This window comes from Ovis canadensis, chromosome 17 (genome assembly GCF_042477335.2).
Source record: "Ovis canadensis isolate MfBH-ARS-UI-01 breed Bighorn chromosome 17, ARS-UI_OviCan_v2, whole genome shotgun sequence".
Classification (NCBI taxonomy): domain Eukaryota; kingdom Metazoa; phylum Chordata; class Mammalia; order Artiodactyla; family Bovidae; genus Ovis; species Ovis canadensis.
In genome coordinates, this window is record NC_091261.1 from 68,809,738 (window position 1) to 68,827,802 (window position 18,065).

The following is an 18,065-nucleotide window of genomic DNA, read 5'->3' on the forward strand; positions in this document are numbered from 1 at the left end:
GCAGGCCAAGGCAGGCAGAGGAACAAACGAAACACTGAGTCCTTTAGGAGTGGAGCAAGTCGTAGGCCGAAGACCACGAGGAGGGGTGTCTTCCCAAAGGAAATAACATATGAGCAGAATGAGATGACTTTTTTCCAGCAAGAGGAAGAGGGGATAGCACTGGTTGAGACTTAGTGGCAGAGGGGGCAGCAGGTGCTAAGGGGTCCAGGGAAAAGAGCTGAAGATGATGCGGGAAAGATAGCCAAGCATAAGCAAAGGAAGCTGCATGGTTATCTTAAAAGGTTACCCTCCAAAGAGTTTGAGGCAGGATGACAAGGTCACATTTGTAGATTGACAGAAAGAAAACCACACTTCACTTTTTTTTCTTTTTAACATTTTTTTTGTCACGGTAAAAGCTATATGACACCAAAACCCCAAATGTCTATCAGCTGATGCAGATGAACAAAATATGGTATATCCACACTGGAGAGTCTACAATGGAATAGTGTTCAGCCAGACAAAAGGAATGGAGTACTAACAGATGGACGGACCTTAAAAACAGGATGCTGAGTGAAAGAAGTCAGGCCCAACAGGCCACACATTATATCATTTCACTTATATGAAACGTCTAGAACAGGCAGATTCATAGAGACAGAATATAAATTACCAATTGCCTGAGGCTGGATAGGCAGAGGGAATGAGGCTGACAGCTAATGAGCGAGGAGGCTCTTTGGGGATGATGAAAACGCTCTGAAATGAGATCTATGCACAACTTTGAGAATGTACTACTACTACTAATAATAATAGGGTTTCCCTGGTGGTTCAGTGGTAAAGAGTCCACCGGCCAATGCAGGAGGCAAGGGTTCAATCACTGGTTGGGGAAGATTCCCACGTGCCTCAGAGCTACTAAGCCCAGGCGCCACAACTGCTGAGCCTGGGCTTGAGAGCCTGGGAGCTACAGTTACTGAAGCCCTAACACCCAGGAGCCCGTGCTCTGCAGCAAGAGGAGCCCGGCAAAGAGAAGCGGGCACACGGCAACTGGAGAGTGTCCTCGGCTAGCTGCAGCTAGAGGAAAGCCCGTGCGGTAACAAAGACCCAGCACAGCCAGAAACAAACAAATAAATAAAAAGTAAAATCGCTGAGCTGCCTGATTTTAAAGGGTGAACTTTATGGTGTATGAATTCTTAGTAAAATTGTTATTTAAAAAAACAACAATAAACCATATTAAAGTTTGAAAAACAGAAATGCCCTCTAGTCCTACACCCCCAGCACATGACTGTTTCCCACTTGTACATTTCCTTCTTTGTCCCTGAACTTACATAGTTTATATGTACAGTATCAGAGAGTATCATTTTCTATTCCTTTTTTAACTTAGCATTTCATCACAAACATTTGTCCGCATTCCTATGAGGTCTCCATAATTGTTTTCAGATCCAAGTTTTAGGAAGATGAATGAATTCATTGAACAAATATTTTTTGAGCACATGCCAGGAGCTGTTCTAGGCACTGGGCAAGGCCCCTGTTCTCCTGGAGCTTATTTTCTGGTTGGGAGGACAGACAACAACAAACTAACAAATGAACAAGATAATTTCTGATGGTGAGGAGTGTGATACAAGCAGAAATCCAAGGGGGAAGGGAGACAGAGAGGCAGCCTGTGCAGTTAAGTTTAGAATGGGAAGTCATGGACAGAGGTGACCTCTGAGCTAAGACTTGAGCCGTGAGGAGACGCCAGCTCTAGTGAGTTCTGAGCGGAGGTATTCTAGGACAGGGGTACTGTGAGTGCAAAGGCCCTGAGGCAGCAACGTGTTTGGCATGCTTTAGGAACAATAAGAATTTGGTTGACAATGCAAGGAGCAGGTTTGGGGGAAGAAAGACGTGGCAAGGGACCTGGTAGGCAGCCACAGAATCCTCTGAAACTGCCCTGAACATCACTTTGACCAGAAGCAGGGACCAGGGAGTCCTAGTCGTTCAAGTCCTGCTGTAACATAGTCATCAGAGTTACCTCCTGGCCTCTTCTTGGGAAGGAGCCCAGGAGCCGGCACCAGCCCCACGCTCCGCGCTCTAGCTTTCCCAGGTGCTTTCCAGAGCCGCCACATGAAGCCACAACCCCAAGAGCCTCGGGGGCCTCCGGAGCCCAGCGAGTGCGTAGGCAGACCCAGCAAGTGCCAACCTGACAGCTGATGGCAGCCCGGCCCCTCCCTGCCACCCCGCCACCTGCACATCAAAGTGGCGATGCTCCTGGCACATCCGCTTCCTTCAGCCCTGAGCCCACGGGCTGGCGCTGTGCCCCCAGCATGCAGCCTCTGCCCTGCGCCTCCCACCTGCTGCTCCTAGCCTCCGGCTTCGTAACTCCTCCTTCCCTCTCAAATCACAGGCTTGCTCCAGAGACGGGCCAGTCTGGGTCAGGTCCCCTGTGAAACCTGCATGGCTCTCTGATTTCTACCTTGTAACACTCATTATTCTTTGTATTAATCCCTTATTATCCATCTTCCCCTTTGGACTGTAAGCTCCAGGAAGGTAGGAACTATGAATCCATAGTGTTTAGTATATCATATAGTGCTGTCAATAGAAATATAATGTGGGCCATATATGCAATAAAATTTCCTAAGAGCCAAATTCAATTAGCAAAAAAGAAGCAGGTAAAATGATTTTTAAAATATACCCTTTAAAAAATATTTATTTATTTGGTTGCATCACGTCTTAATTGTAGCATCTAAGACTAGTTGCCCCGTGTAATGCGGGATCTTAGAGCATCGACCAGGGATCAAACCCCCATCCCCTGCAGTGGATGGCGGATTCTTAACCACCGGACCACCAGGGAAGTCCCATAAATTTTGGTAATGTATTTTCATTAACCCAATAATTCAGAATATTATCATTTCAACATGTGGTCAATATAAAGACTGCTAATGAGACATTTTATATTCTTTTTCCTCATACTAAAGCAAAGTCTAGTGTATATTTTATATCACAGCACATCTGAATTAGGATGCTAAGTTTTCATTGGAAATACTCAATCTTACTTGGATTGCATCAAATTTATGGGTAGAGACAATCCACTTACCCAAGTTGTGCCAAATGTACATAAAAGTTTTCCAGTTGTGGAATGAAGAGCTTTTAAACTTTGGATTAAGTGAAATTAAATAAAATTAAAAATACAGTTCTTCAGGCACACTAGCCATATTTCAAGTGCTCCATCGCCATGTGGCTAGGCTACCATATTGGAAAGCAAAAGATATCAAAATTGCCCATATTCGCAGCAGGAATGTATTGATAAATCCCACGTTCACCATTTCCTGGTAATAAGTCTTGGGCCTTGGGGTGGTTTTAAATACCCACCAATTCTTTGGTACTCCTCCTGTCCAAAGGTGGAGACTGATTCCTCTTTCCTTGAGCGTGAGCCAGACTTAATGACTCACTTGGAAGGAATGGAATGTGGCTGAGTGACAGAGGGTGACTTCCAAGACTAGGTCGTGCTGTGTGCTCTAGGCCCATCCGCCTCTGCCTGGGCTCCCACCTGTTCTGTCTTGGCCTCAGATTACCCCAGACAGAAGGTCTCTCCAGCTCCCTAGCTGCTGCACAATGGAGGGCGCATCTGTTGGGCAATGCTCTCACCCACAACCACGTCTGAGCTTCAGTCTTCAGGTCAAGCGCATGCCTGGTCCAGTGGGCTATGATCAGGATAGTGAAGTCATAAGGTCACAAGGCCAACTTTTCTCAGAAGATGGCCAAAGCACCAAGGACGTAATGCTCTTGTCTCCGTCAGGTCCTGGGGTGAGTCCACCGATGAACGTGGACCTGTTTTCCTTGTCTGTCATGTGATGGGTTTCCGTAGGACTTGGACCACCCATCAGGTGGCGGGGAGGGTCCAGGGGGGTGGCTCAGACAAGAGCCCCTTCCAACAGGAGCATCTTGTTAAATACTACTGCTGTGACAAAGGCAGCTTTCGGGGAACACGGAGTAGAAAAATGTAGGCATCATCCCCTATCCATCAGGGCTGTCCTATTCAAAGAAGTCACAGAGACTTAGGACACTGGGCCCATTTTAAACACCAGTGAGGTGAAGAAGATGAAGTTGAGTTAAAAAAAAAAAAAGCAGCAGCTGTTTCTTGCCTGTGGCGTTTCTAGCTTGTGCACATCATCCCTGTAATATTTCTTCTTCCTTTTTTGTTAATGGCTTGGGGGTTTGAACACTGTTTTGTTCAGCCACACGGGGAAATGTTTAATGAATCCTTGTGAATATTCATTAAATGCTGTTAATATTTTCTGGTGGGGGAGGCCCTGCTGCCTGTCCGGCGGGTCTCGGAACAGCGACAGGGGAAGCAGCCCACCACTTGATTTCTGTTATTTGTTTTCCATTTCGATTGCCCTATTTTCTGAGACCTCAGGTGGTTTGCAGGGGCCAAGGGTGGAGGCAGGGCTGGCTTCCTTGCCTCCTCTCCCCAGACTCGCGAGGAGTTTTAGAGAGGGGTGGTGTGGAGTTAAAGATGACTACCCCCTACCCCCCAGCGACCAAACTCCTTGGTACGTACCTCCAAGAAACCCTCACATGTGCTCAAAGAAATACGCCGGGGATGCTCCTGGCAGTGCTGCTTGCAATAGCAACAAAGAGAGAAACCACACAAATGCCCATCAACGGGAAGATGGATGAATTTAGAATTTTCCTACTAATGGATTGCTATGATCCAGGAATAAAAATGAGTGACCAGGCCTGTGTATTACAGCTGAGTCTTTTTTATTGAGATATAATTCACACATCATAAAATTCACTCTTGAAAGTATACAATGCAGTGGTTTTCAGGATATTCATTGGGCGACCATCACCTCTCTCTAAGTCCAGAATATTTTCATTGACTCCAAAAGAAACCTCATACCCATTAGCAGTCAGTCCCCATCTCCATCCCCACGCCACCTCTAACCTGCTTTTTGCTTCTGTGGCTTTGCCTGTTCTGGACATCTCATATAAATGGAATTGTGCAACATATGGTCTTTTGGAACTGGCTTTTTTTTTTTCCATTTAGCATAATGTTTTCAAGGTTTGCACACTTAGCATCATGTATCAGTACTTCATTCCTTGTCATGGCCAAATAATATTCCATTGTATGCGTAGACCGCTTTTGTCTACCCATCTGTTGCTGGACATTTGGATTGTTTCTGCCTTTTCACACTTATAAGTAAGGCTGCTATGTACATTCACATATAAGGTTCTGTGTGGACATTTGTTTTAATAATCTTGAGTATATACCTAGGAGTGGAATCACTCAGTCATATGGCAATTCTACATTTAACTTTTTGAGAAACTGCTGAATTGTTTTCCAAAGTGGCCACACTATTTTATGTTCCTATCAGCAATGTCTGAGGGTTCCAGTTTCTTTATACCCTCACATGGTTGAATCGGACAGATTATAATGTAGAGAAAAAAGCACGTTGCAGAAAAATCTGTGCAGTGTGACACCACTTCTACAAAGTTTAGAAATGTGCAAAACGACACCATAGACTACTCAGAGCTACCCTATGTACAGTTAAAGTGTGGAGAAAGTCATAGGAATGGAAAACACTGAAATATGGAGAATGCTTCCCACTGGAGGTGATGAGAGCAACATGATCAGAGTGTGCGAGTATATGGGACTTCCAGTACATGTGTGCTGTTTTATTTCTTAAGCTAGGTGATGTTCGTGGGAATCGTTGAGTTATTCTTTATCCTTCATTGTAGCGTTTTAATATTTTCTCACAAAGTATTATTTTACATTTATTTTTAGGTAGGGCATATTTGGGGGCTTGCCAGGTGGCACTAGTGGTAAAGAACCTGCCTGCCAATGCAGGGGATGTAAGAGACACAGTTTTGATCCCTGGGTTGAGAAGACCCCCTGGAGGAGGGCATGGCAACCCACTCCAGTATTCTTGCCTGGAGAATCCCATGGACAGAGGAGCCTGGCGGGCTACAGTCCACGCGGTCGCAAAGAGTCGGACACAACTGAAGTGACTTAGCAGGGCTTATTTGACAGGTACACCTATCTTTAAGGAGCCCACTCTGTGGGAATCTTATGGACCTAGAGAGTTTCTGAAATGGAAAATCTCCTGAGGGTTTGGATCCCCATCGGAGCACATAATTCTCCCCCACTCAAGCTGGCAGTGTCATGGGGTATAATGAATATTGTCTTTGGGATCTTTATAAGTAGAGAAGATCCAACTACAAGTAACCATTACAAGCTCGTAATGGTTTGTAATACAAACCAATGGCTTGTAATACAAAAACTCTCTGCTACCCTTCCCTTTAAGAACTGGAACTTAACTTCTCTCCCCTTGAGTGTAACCTGGCCTACGTAACTTTCAACTAACGAACAGTAAAAAGGCAAAAGTGGCAATGGGTTATTTGAGATACTTGGTCATAAAAACCGTTTTGGATTTTTCCTTTCTCTGTCTTTTGATCACTAGATCCTGGGGAAAGCCAGCTGCCATGTTCTGAGGACACTCAAGCTGTCTGTCCTATGGATGGAGCCCTGTGGTGAGGAGCTGAGGCCTCCTGCCAATAGCCACATGAGTGAACCATCTTGGGAAAGGGTCCTTCAGCCCCAGCTGAACCTTCAGTTGCTTGCGGCTTCAGTTAGGGCAGCCTCTAGACTGCACCCATGAGCCAGAGCCTCCCAGCTAAGCTGCTTCTAGCTTCCTGACTCTCCAAACTGTGTGAGATAATAAATGTTAGTTGTTTTAAGCTGCTACATTTAGTGGTAATTTGTTACACAGAAATAGATAAGTGATAAAGGATTTATTATCTCACATAGCAAGCCTATTGAGGGAGAATATTCCAAGGTGGTTAATTCAGTTTTAAATCTCACTCTGCCATCTTGAATGTCCTGGTTTTTGGCTTCAAGTTTGTCCCCCTCATGATCTCAAAGTTGCTGCCACAGCTCCAGACACCTCATCCGTATAGATCTCTTCCACTGAGTGGAAAAGGAAAAAATATTTTCCCCACATGTGCCACAGTAGACTTCTCCATATGTCTCAATGGGCCAAGCACATCACATACTTCCACCCAGACAGGACTGCCGGGGGAATAGAATCACTCTGAATGGCTTGGTCTAATGCCAAGGACCAGTGCTGGCCACAGAGGCATACTACTCTGATTTCCCTGCTGCAATGAAGGCAGTCACTTGGTAGCCTGCAAGTGTTACACCTTTGATGAATCTGCTACAGCGTCCATGCAGATAGATACCCTGCTCTCCCCAAGTACTCCAGAACAGTGGCTGTATTCATGGTGGGGGGTCTGAGAGCTGGGAAATTTCCATCCCGTGTGGGACCCTAACCCACATCAGCCCAACTAGGACTTTCTCAAAGCTGCACTGCAATCTGAGGCTCCTCCTCACCAATCCTCCTTCCTTCCTTCCTTCTCCCTCTCCTTTCCCAGGTGTCAGAACAGCATTGTGACTTGCGGGCTTCCTGTCTCTCCCTGCTCCTTCCCTCTGTCCCTCACAGGCAGCTCCCCAATAAATCTCTCACCCATCTATCTTCTTGGCGTCTGCTTCCCAAGGGACTCAAATTGCCACATAGCCCTTTGTGTCTAGGACTAGGTCTCATTCCCTAGATGAGGGATGGTGTACACCTGAGCAAAATCAGGAAAGAGGGGTGCTGAGGATACCTCTTGGGTAGTTAGCCTGCTGGGTGTTCACAATGTCAGATGAGCACAGACCGCAGCTCCCCCTGGACTGCTCTTGGGACCTGGAGAGTTATTAATACCAGCCTCTCCAGTCTCAGCTACCTCCCCTGTAAAAACTCACTCAGGATGGTGGACCACTTAAACAGCATCTGTAAATCAAGCATATAATAATAATGGCAGCGACCATCTGAGTGATTCCTGGTTTCGGGCACTATATGGCTCACTCCATCCTCACAGTTACCCTCTAGGGTGGTGCTGTGGCCCCAAGCCTGAAGCCCAGAGAAGTTGAGCAGTTTGCAGAAGTCCCCTGTGAGTAAGCGACAGGGCAAGTATAAAACGCAGACAATCCGATCCCAGCACAGATGGGGCCATCGGGACACTGTAGGTGTTTGACGTGTGCCGGCACTGGTCTTGACATTTCCACGATAGGGCAGTTCAGTATGATGATTGCTATCATTTATGGAGCATGAGTTGTGTGCTGGGTGCTTTAAATAAATGATCTCATTGACACTTCACTGCAACCTATTGAGAGAGGGTTTCTGCGGCCCACTTTACCGTCCAGGAAGCAGATGTACAGGGAGGAAGGGACAGGTTGGGATTCCATCTGGGTGGGCAGGATGACCTCAGAGTCCACAGGCAACCTCTGCACTGCCTCCTGTTAAGAGCCAGAGCTTCCACAGAAAGGGTGGGCCTGGAGCCCAGGTCTACCCCTGAGCTGCTGACATTGGGCAAGTTACTTAATATTTACTTAACCACCGGGTCACCAAGCCTCTGTTTCCCCAATTCTTAAACGGGAAATAGATAACACCTAACTCAAAAGGGGTTTTTGTTGTTGTTGTTGTTTTCTTTTTCTTTTTTTGCTGAGGTTTAGATGAGAAAACATCTTTAAAGCTAGGACAGTGTCTATTACCTGAGGAGGCTCTTAATTAATCATCACAGGATTCCAGGCATTATTGACATTTATCTCTGATTCTTGTCTCCACAGAAATCATAAATCTGGTTCTGATTATCACCTCATGCACAGGTTCTTCCCAAAGATTCACCGTCTCATGCTTTTATCTGTTCTCTAAAATACGACCCAATTTGCGAAAGTTTGACTTACAACTCCTTTCTAAGCCCAGCCGGTGTGTAAAATGATGCATTCTCTGGCCCATTGCACCACAGAACAGAGGCCCCCAGGGACCAGGCCAAGAATGGGAACCTCAGTTCTTTGATGATAAAGGATCCTTTTTGTAAAACGAGCTCCACCGGCTTGCGTGTCTGTGGAGGCAATCCAGACTTGCCTGTTTAAAGCAGAGCCCCCAGCATCTCATTCCCGTAGAGGAAGCTGGAAGAATAAACGACGAGTGGCCACACCTCCAGCTGTTTTCTAGAACTCCTCGTGGGTCACAGGGCTGTGGCGGTTGCCACTCACTCAGTTCCCTCATCTGTACAATGGGCATGATATTTGCACTCTGTGGTGTCCTGTACCTGGCAGGCATGAAGGGACTCGGTGCAGTGAGTGTTTGTAGAATTGGATTTAGTCATTCATGTCATTCGGCATGGGGTTGTTGTCATTCACATCACTTCACAAGAGTTTGTTGAGGGATTTCTTAGATCCGAGAGAAAGATAAGATGGGATCAATGCTGTTCTAGAGGGTTACTGCCTGATGGCCTCAGGAAGATGCTTTATTCAAACTTGTGCCTTCTCTCTTCACCCATTCGACTGTTCTATGTTCTAATGTTATTTGGAATTTCAAAATAAATGAAATATGGCCAGGGGGAAAAAAAAGAAAGCAATTAAAACAAAGGCTACTCTAAGAGATGAAAATATATGTCCACTTAGCATCTGTACCCAAACATTCATAGCAGCACTATTCACAATAGCCAAAAGGGTAAAAAAGGCCCAAATAGCCGTCAGAGGACAAATAAACCAGATATGGTCTATCCAGACAATGGAATATTACTCAACCGTATAAAGGAAGGAAAGACCAGTTCACATCACCACACACATGAACCATGAAGATATTATACTAAGTGAGAGAAGTCAGGCCCCAAAAGATCCTGGAATGTATGATTCTGTTCACACAAAAGTCCAGAATGGGGAAATCTATAGAGACAAAAAGTAGGTCAGCGGTTACTTAGAGATGAAGGCAGGGAAGCAAGGTCAGAGACTGGAGAATTAAAATAACAATGGCAGCAGCAACAATAACAATAAATATTGACTTTGTGTGTCCACCACCCTCTCCCATCTGCCAAGACACTTGCCCCGAGGAACAACCGCCGAGGAGAAACGCACGTCCTGAAACTTTGTCATAGGAGGGACTGGAGGAGTGTGGGCTGAGGGCATAGCAGAAGCCTTGCAGAGGAAGTGGGAATGAATGAACAGGTAGCAGATTCACCTGAGAGGGGGAGGCAGGGGTGGGGCCTGGGGGGAGCAGCACAGGGAGCCCATGCCAGGAAGGGTTTGGGGTTGGGAGTTATCAGTGTGCGTTTTGGCGGGGGGGTGGGGGGGTGTTGAACAAAGGCACTCTTCAGAGCCTGTTCTGGCTGGAGCAGCAAGGTCGCTGTAGGAGAAAAATGGTAGATGAGGTCAGAGTGCTGGGAGGGTGGGATCATGGGGGTCCTTGGGTGGCCATGATTTCATCTTGTAGTTCTGTAAGTGTCCAAAGGCTTTTGAGCCAGGGGCTGACATGACTTCATGATTTAAGAGGTACTGAAGCTGTCCTTATGCCCAGAAGTCTTCACACACACATAGCAGCAACAGCAGCAACTTGAGTCCCAGAGCTCAGACACTCAAGTCTTTCTGAAGGAAGAAACTAATAGTCTAACCCAGGGTGGGGAGTCGTCAAGGGATCCATTTCCAGGCCCTCCTGTCTTCAAACTTAAGCAACAAGAGTAAGCTCAGTTAAGACAGGTCCATCTGGAACCCAAGCACCAATAAATTCCACCCCGTCCCCAGGAATTGCCCCCCGCCAAAAGACAGCCCCTGATGGGGGAGCAGAGAGCGAGTCCTCTCCTGGAGGAGGCCTGGGTCTGTGCGCTTCCACCAGCCCCTGTCTCACCCCTGGGGCAGTGGAGCACGTGGCCATGTGCCAAGGATGGAGGACACACAGGACAGGGGGACAGGGATCCCCAGGGTAGGGCAGGCACAGGGAGAAGCCAGGAGACTAAGGGCAGGAGAGGGGAGCCTCAGTGCCCACAGGCTGGATGTGACTGCAGGCTGAGAGCCCGGAGCTGCTTGAATAACCATGTTAATCTGTGTGCATCCCGAGGGGGGAGCCCCTAGGCTCCATCTCTAATCAGGTCGCTACTCTCATTTAGAGGGTTTAATGTACCATCGTTCATAGTGGGACCCGCGGTGTCAGCCTGTGAAGCAACTCACAGGAGCGGCTTTTCTGTCCCCTCCACTCCTTTCCCTCCCCCTCTGCCCGTGAATCTCACCTGGGCCCTGGTCTATTGCCCCCAACCTGCCATGCAGCTCCCCCCAACTCTCCTCTGAGATGTTTGTCCCTGCAGTGCCAGAGTGAGCGTCCTGAGACGCAGATCGGCCCCTACTTCAAACCCTTCCTGTCTCCAGGCCTCAGTGTGACCTTGCCCAGCCCACCCCCATGGCTTCATCTCTTGTGGTATCTTCCCCAACTAGGCACTGAGTGCCCAGCACAGACAGACACCCTGCCTCCTCTGTGCTTGGTGGTGGGGCCGTCCTGCGGGCTATAGGGCATTGAGTGGCATCCCTGGCCTCCACCTGTTAGATGCCAGGAGCACCTCCACTCCATCCACGGCAACTGAAGATGGCTCCGCATGTTACCAGATCGCCTCCCCCTGCCACTGAGAACCACCGCTCTACAGGCATATACTGAAGGTCAGGAACCCCTCCCTCAAGCCTAACAGACCTGGATCCATCCTTCTGCCCTCTGAGCCACACAGCACTGGGCAAGTCACTTTAAATGAAGACAAAACAGTGCCTGTCCTGTAGGGACTGTGTGACTGTCAAATGAGGTGATCCATGAAACTAGCTGCACAGCCAGCACGTAACGAACGCTGCCTGGTGCTGCTATGCTGTGCTTCGTTTTGTTCCGTATTCCTGGCTTCATCTTGCTCCCCACCCCCACCCCCACCCTGCTTCTCTTGGCCAGCCAACTGTGTTTGTTCTTCAAGGATCAGCTGGTCTGTCAGCTCCTCCAAGAAGCCCCTCTCGACCTCTCCCAATTCTTGGACGTTTCTCCTCCTCTCCCACCCCGTCATGTGTCCCACCTTGTCCTAAAGTTGTGTGTTTAAGAGTGTGTCTCCTGTACCTGCCTGTGAGCCCTTAGGGGCAGAGGTCTTTAACCACAGTGCATGTGTTCATGCTGAGCTTTTATTGGCATGGAAAAGTGTATGTTGATGGGGACACACTTGGTTCTGATCCTCAGAGACTGAAAGCCCATGTGTCTGGCCTGGGTTAGGTACAGTGGGCTGTGATCACAGAGAGGGCAGAAGGAAACTCGTTAACTCAGAACACATCACCCACACCCTTGACCTCATCAGTTTAAGGCAGGGATGATGCAGGTAAGGTACCCTGTCTCTGGGTCTCAAACCTGACTTCTGTGGCCCACGTCTGTTGACTCAGGGTCTCAGTTTTCCCATCTGTATAATGGCGATGATTACAGCTACCTCCCAGGATTACTTTGAGGACAGAGGTGAGGCACCCTGGGCAGTTTTCTCATGACATACATGCATCGGACAGCTGGCGAGCAAACCGAGCCGAGGAAAGGGATTCAGAGAACACATCTTTACTATGGAAGAACAGCCAGGGTTGGCAGTGGTGGATGGCACTGTGTTTTCGCATCAGGGAGAGTTTCCTCTCCTTTGTCTGTGGTCTTAATCTAGGAGATGGATGGGACACACAGCTTATTTTTCCTGTTGCAATGTACAGGAAGGTCTCCGTGTCCACGAAGGACAGAAGCACAAAAAAGCCACTTAAGTCGTAGTAGCCAATATCTAGCTTGGAATCCAGGAAGAATTAATTGATAACAAGGGTCATTAATCCCCAGAGCAGGATGCCACCAGCACAGATAATAGAATTTCAATTACTGGAGGGTTTCTTGTCTATTAAAGCCCTCCTGTTTCTACAAGGCAGTGTTTAACTACCAGAGCCCCCAGGACACCCTCCCGGCCACATCACTGAAGACCATTCTTAGCATCCTTTGACCTCTAGAAGCACTTACTGTCTCTGTTGTGTCTTGTCATGTGTGTGTATGTGTGTGTTTGTTTGGAGAGACAGTGTCCCAACCAGATCCTACCAGGAGTGTAGAAAGCTGTGTCCTTTACTTTGCAGTAGCTTTTTCTCCTAAAATGCTTTTGTAAGGTGTAAGGTACGGAGTTAGAGTAGGCGAGGTTCAGAAAAAGAACGAGACTGGCACTCTACAGGAACAGATCACCTTTAATGAGGCGAGAAGGGGCAGCAGTCAGATTAGCGAGCTGCTGCACTTATCTAAGAAAAGATTAAGTATATATAGGCATGTATGTAGAAAGCTACTGTCTTAAGGGGGCCTGTTCTTCTCCAAGGTTGCTGGGAGTAGTTATCTCTTAAACAGCTGGGGCAAGGAGTTCTGGAGATCGGCCAGAGGCTGGGCCAGCTTGGAGCTGGGCGTAATCAGCCTAATGTCTATTTTTCTTTGGGTGAGAGAGTTCCTTGTTTTGCCTAGAATGGTGGGGAGGACCTAGAGGGGAGTTTTAACTCCAGGATACTTTGAGCCATGCAACTTTCCTTTATAAGGTATTCAATCAATATCATTCCTTTTTTAATTGTACAGATAACCTATGTTCATCGTAGATAAATCCTGACAAGCCAGAAGAAACACAACCAATCACCCATAACGCCTCTACCCAGAAAAGCCTAGTGTTAACATCTTTCCACAGCTCTTCTTTGTCTGTTAAGTTCAGCCAATTGCATGAATGCATGCAAACTATGCAAGAAGGGGGGTATAAAAAAGTACCCATTTCCTGCTTCCCCAGTCCCTCCCCACAGAAGTCACTGCTGTCAAGCATTCGGTATAAACTTGCCCACCGTCTTATTGTTTTGTAGACATGCATGTATAGATAGACAGATATGCAGTATGTTTTTAAAAACCATACACAGGGTCATGCAATGTGTGTGTTTCTCTGATTTACTTTTTTGTCACCTGACAATATGTCTTGGAGAGCTTTCTGTACCCACTCATTCAGATCTTACATTTTCTCTTTGACAACTGGGTAACATTCCATTACATCAACAAACTGTGATTTATAGACCCACTCCCCTCCTGATGGGCACTTAGTTTGCTTCCAATCTGTCACTAATACAAAGTGTATGTCTCTGTCCACCTGTGCAAGCATTTTTGTGGGAAAGATTCATAGAAATGAAATTATAGATCAATGTTGATAGACATTGTCAAACGGCTCTCCAAAGACTGTCTCAAATTATCTCTTTCCGTAAAGTGCATGAGGAAATCTGATCCCCCTTACCCTTGACAGCACTGGAAATGATCAGTCCTTTTTTTTTCTCTTTTTTGGTCAATTTCCTGGATAAACACATCATCTTCATATGCATTTCCCTGATTACTGTGAAGCTAGGCATCTTTTCATATGTTTATTGGCTATCAACCTTCTTTCTATACATATGCAGCCATATACACTTTTTAGATGTCTTACATTGCTTCGTTGTAAAATCTGCCTTTTAATTTTTTTTCTCCAAAGTACAGAAAGGACATCTTTCTATGTCAGCACACAAACTTTTGCATCATTCGTAGTGGCTATATCATGCGTCAGTACCACACTCTTCAATCAGTTCCTTATTGTTGGGCATTCAAGTAGGTCCCTAATCTTTTGCTGTTTTTGCAAAAACTGTAGTGAATGTCATTATAACTAAACGACACATTGAACACTCTGATTTCCTTGGGATGAATCCCCAGGAGTGGAACTGCTGGTCAAGGGATGCACATATTTTAAGGCTATTGCCGCTTATTGCCAAAGTACTCCCCAAACAGCTGGTTGGCAGGTCTGGTTTCCCGCCAGAAGCTCATGAGAGTGTCCTTAACCAGATATGGCCACATGTCCTCTGGGTGGGGGAGGGGGAGTCACCCCCAGTAGATACCCTCTTCCTTAGAGACAGAATGATCTGAGTCCTCAGGCAGCTCTAGACAAATATTCCTTTTATTCCCACTGATGGTCTGACTCAGTGGTTCTCAAGGTTTATTGTTGTTTAGCCACTAAGTCATGTCCAACTCTTTTACAACCCCATGGACTGTAGCCCCCCAGGCTCCTCTGTCAATGGGATTTCCCAGGCAAGAATACTGGAGTGGGCTGCCATTTCCTTCTCCAGGGGATTTTCCCCACCCAAGGATTGAACCCGTGTCTCCTTCATTGCTGGTAGATTCTTTACCACTGAACCACCAGATGGTTTATACATGTTACCATTATTCCCTACTTTATGGGCAGAGAATTTTCAAGGGTAACTTGACTCCATCCAAAAAGTCTTATATGCTGATACGAGAACACCAAACCTCCCTTAAATTTAACACCACTGGTCTCCTGAAGAGTCCTGCAGTGGTCACAAAGGTCTTCCCAGCACAGACTCTCTCTCATGCCCAGGCTTCTGTGAGGTCAGTGGTGACAACTTGCCACCATTAAACATAACGGCATCGGGCTATCCACTGCAGCCTCATGCTGACACTGTGAGGTAGGCACTGTTACTGTCCCATTTCACAGAGGAGACACTGAGGCTCACAGACCTTAAATAACTTGCCCCATGTTACATAGTCAGTAAAGAGCGAGGCCATTTGACCACAAGTTGTATTGCTTTTCAATAGAAAGCATGCACAGTAGGTAAAGAAAATGTCTATAACCAGCACTTGTGTACTGATTGACATTCCCGACTTCGTGATTCTGAGTCAAGTAGGTGAAAGGTGAAAGATGCAGCCTCCATGGCTCCTTGCTTTTGTCTTCAAGGGGGCAGAGGTTGGCGTGTCCTGAGCTCTGGGCAAATTGAAGGCATTCAAACCCAAGACTCTTGAGTGCTGTTGGAATCATTTCCACTGTTGGGTTGTAAAGCTATGACAAACCTAGACAGCATATTAAAAAGCAGAGACATTACTTTGACAACAAAGGTCCATCTAGTCAAAGCTATGGTTTCTCCAGTAGTCACATATGGATGTGAGAGTTGGACTGTAAAGAAAGCTGAACACCGAAGAATTGATGCTTTTGAACTGTGGTGTTGGAGAAGACTCTTAAGAGTCCCTTGGACTGCAAGGAGATCGAACCAGTCCATCCTAAAGGAGATCAGTCCTGAATAGTCATTGGAAGGACTGATGCTGAAACTCCAATACTTTGGCCACCTGATACAAAGAACTGACTCCCTTTAAAAGACCCTGATGCTGGGAGGGATTGGGGGCAGGAGGAGAAGGGGATGACAGAGGGTGAGATGGTTGGATGGCATCACCAACTCAATGGACATGAGTTTGAGCAAGCTCTGGGAGTTGGTGATGGACAGGGAAGCCTGGCGTGCTGTAGTCCATGGGGTCGCAAAGAGTCAGACACAACTGAGTGACTGAACTGAGCTGAGCTGGGTTGTATTAATTGTCTATGCCTGTAGGGTTGCCATTTGGGGCTTGGGAGCAATGTTTCTGTTGTAATTTAAAATAATAATCTTTTTTTTTTTTTTTTGCAGTTGAGGAAACCACCCCTCATTCTCCTCCTTCATCTCCAGGGAAACTCTTGACCCTAGTAAAAGTGTAGCGCTTTGAGTCCCTCGAGGAAGGTGTGCCTGCAAAGCCAAGGGTGTGACTAGATCAGCCAGGATCTTCCTGTTCTGACCAAAGGAGCCAATTAGATGATCTAATGGGAATCTTTTTTGTCATTCAGAAATTATATGATGCTGTGAAGCTGCCCACTCTTATGTACCCTTGATGATAATAATAATGTCTCCTTCCAGAGTCACATAGCAAAATGTAATAACCTCTCTTGGCAGCCTTGGAGTTAATGACCCTTCACCCATTTGATTGCTGGGTAGAGTGAGGCAAAAAAAAACCCAGAGGCCTAGCTCACCTTCCCTCTTCCCTCAGCAGGGATACTTGCCCAGTGGGCTCACTGAAAGCAGGAGTCTTATTTCTATACCATCAATCTGAAATTCCAGCTACAGCAGAATTCCCCCCCCCAATTTTTTTGGGGGGGTGGGGGGGAGTAGTGTTTGGGGGAACACTAGTCTCATGGGAAACTCTGAGGGGAGTTTGGAAACTTTCTAGTCCTTCATTAGCTTTTCTTATGTACATTAGCATATTAAAGGCTCTGAGAAGTCCTGTAGTAAAGGCATCTTTTTTTAGTTGTTATTAATCAGACACTCAGCTGGTAAAGAATTTCCCTGCAATCCAGGAGACCCTGGTTTGATTCCTGGGTCATTAAGTTCCCCTGGAGAAGGGATAGGCTACCCACTCCAGTATTGGGCTTCCCTGGTGGCTCAGATGGTAAAGAATCTGCCTACAATGTGGGAGACCTGGGTTCGATCTCTGGGTTGGGAAAAGGGAAGATCTCCAGGAGGAGGCATGGCAACCTCCTCCATTATTCTTGCCTGGAGAATCCCCATGGACAGAGGAGGCTGATGGGTGACAGTCCATGGGGTCGCAAAGAGTTGGAAATGACTGGGCGACTAAGCACAGCATACCACAACCTGATACTTTCAAAGCTTAATTGACCACAGAATCTTGCACATAGCCTTTAACACCCCTTGGATGCACTTCTGATAATTCTGTGCTTGATACATTTAAATGATCTCTGTTGTCCCAAAAACTTTTGCAGAGAGGCCCCGAAGTTGGGGATAAAGGAAGCAGAGGCCATAATTGGAGAATGGGTGGTCAAAATAGCAAGGCGGCTCCTGGGAAATTTTCTCCACCTTTCACAGATGCCCTACGTCTGTGAATCTGAAGGCCCCCCAACCTTAAGGATGCCCTAGCCCACATCAGGTCAGATACAGTCTCACCACTGGCTATGTTGGTATTTTACAACCATTTTGAACTGGGACAGAATTGTTGCCTGGTGCTGAAATTGATAGGTGTGTACCTTGGGGACAGTGTTGAACTGAGGAGGGTCCTAAGGAGAGAATGAAGATGGAGCCAAGACAACACAGAGTGATGTCGCCCGCCTTCCCCAGGAGGGGTGTGCAGGCTTCAGAATCGGGTGAGGAGCCTCCGAAATGCCCCTTGAGTGCTGGATGGGCACTGATGGCATGAAAGGAACCAAGCTTTACCCGCATGAGGACAGCACAGAAGCGGGGACACCTGGTGTCTGTCTGTCTGCATGCCTCCTTCCACAACCATCCGAGGCAGTTGAAAAATCCAGCCCTGTGATGTTAACCAGAAGGAGGTGGATGGAAGGAGTCAGGACAGATGGAGATAGAGAGGGAAAATGAGACAGGGATTAGGCTGGTACAATGATGACCA

The 18,065-nt window shown here is 46.9% G+C and overlaps 1 protein-coding gene across 4 annotated transcripts in view; it reads left to right on the forward strand.

The window, feature by feature from the left end:
• SPRING1 (SREBF pathway regulator in golgi 1) overlaps positions 1 to 16,932 on the forward strand; it is a 192,380-nt gene extending 175,448 nt beyond the window's left edge. For 2 of the 4 annotated variants that reach the window (XM_069557552.1, XM_069557555.1), the window contains exon 6: positions 16,301 to 16,932. In XM_069557552.1, coding sequence (XP_069413653.1) covers positions 16,301 to 16,304 — 4 coding nt within the window. In that variant the 3' untranslated portion in view covers positions 16,305 to 16,932. Of the gene's footprint in view, positions 1 to 6,413; positions 6,698 to 16,300 lie in introns of those variants that run through there. The other 2 variants (XM_069557550.1, XM_069557547.1) reach the window with 1 other exon arrangement.
• The last annotated feature ends 1,133 nt before the right edge of the window (positions 16,933 to 18,065 follow it).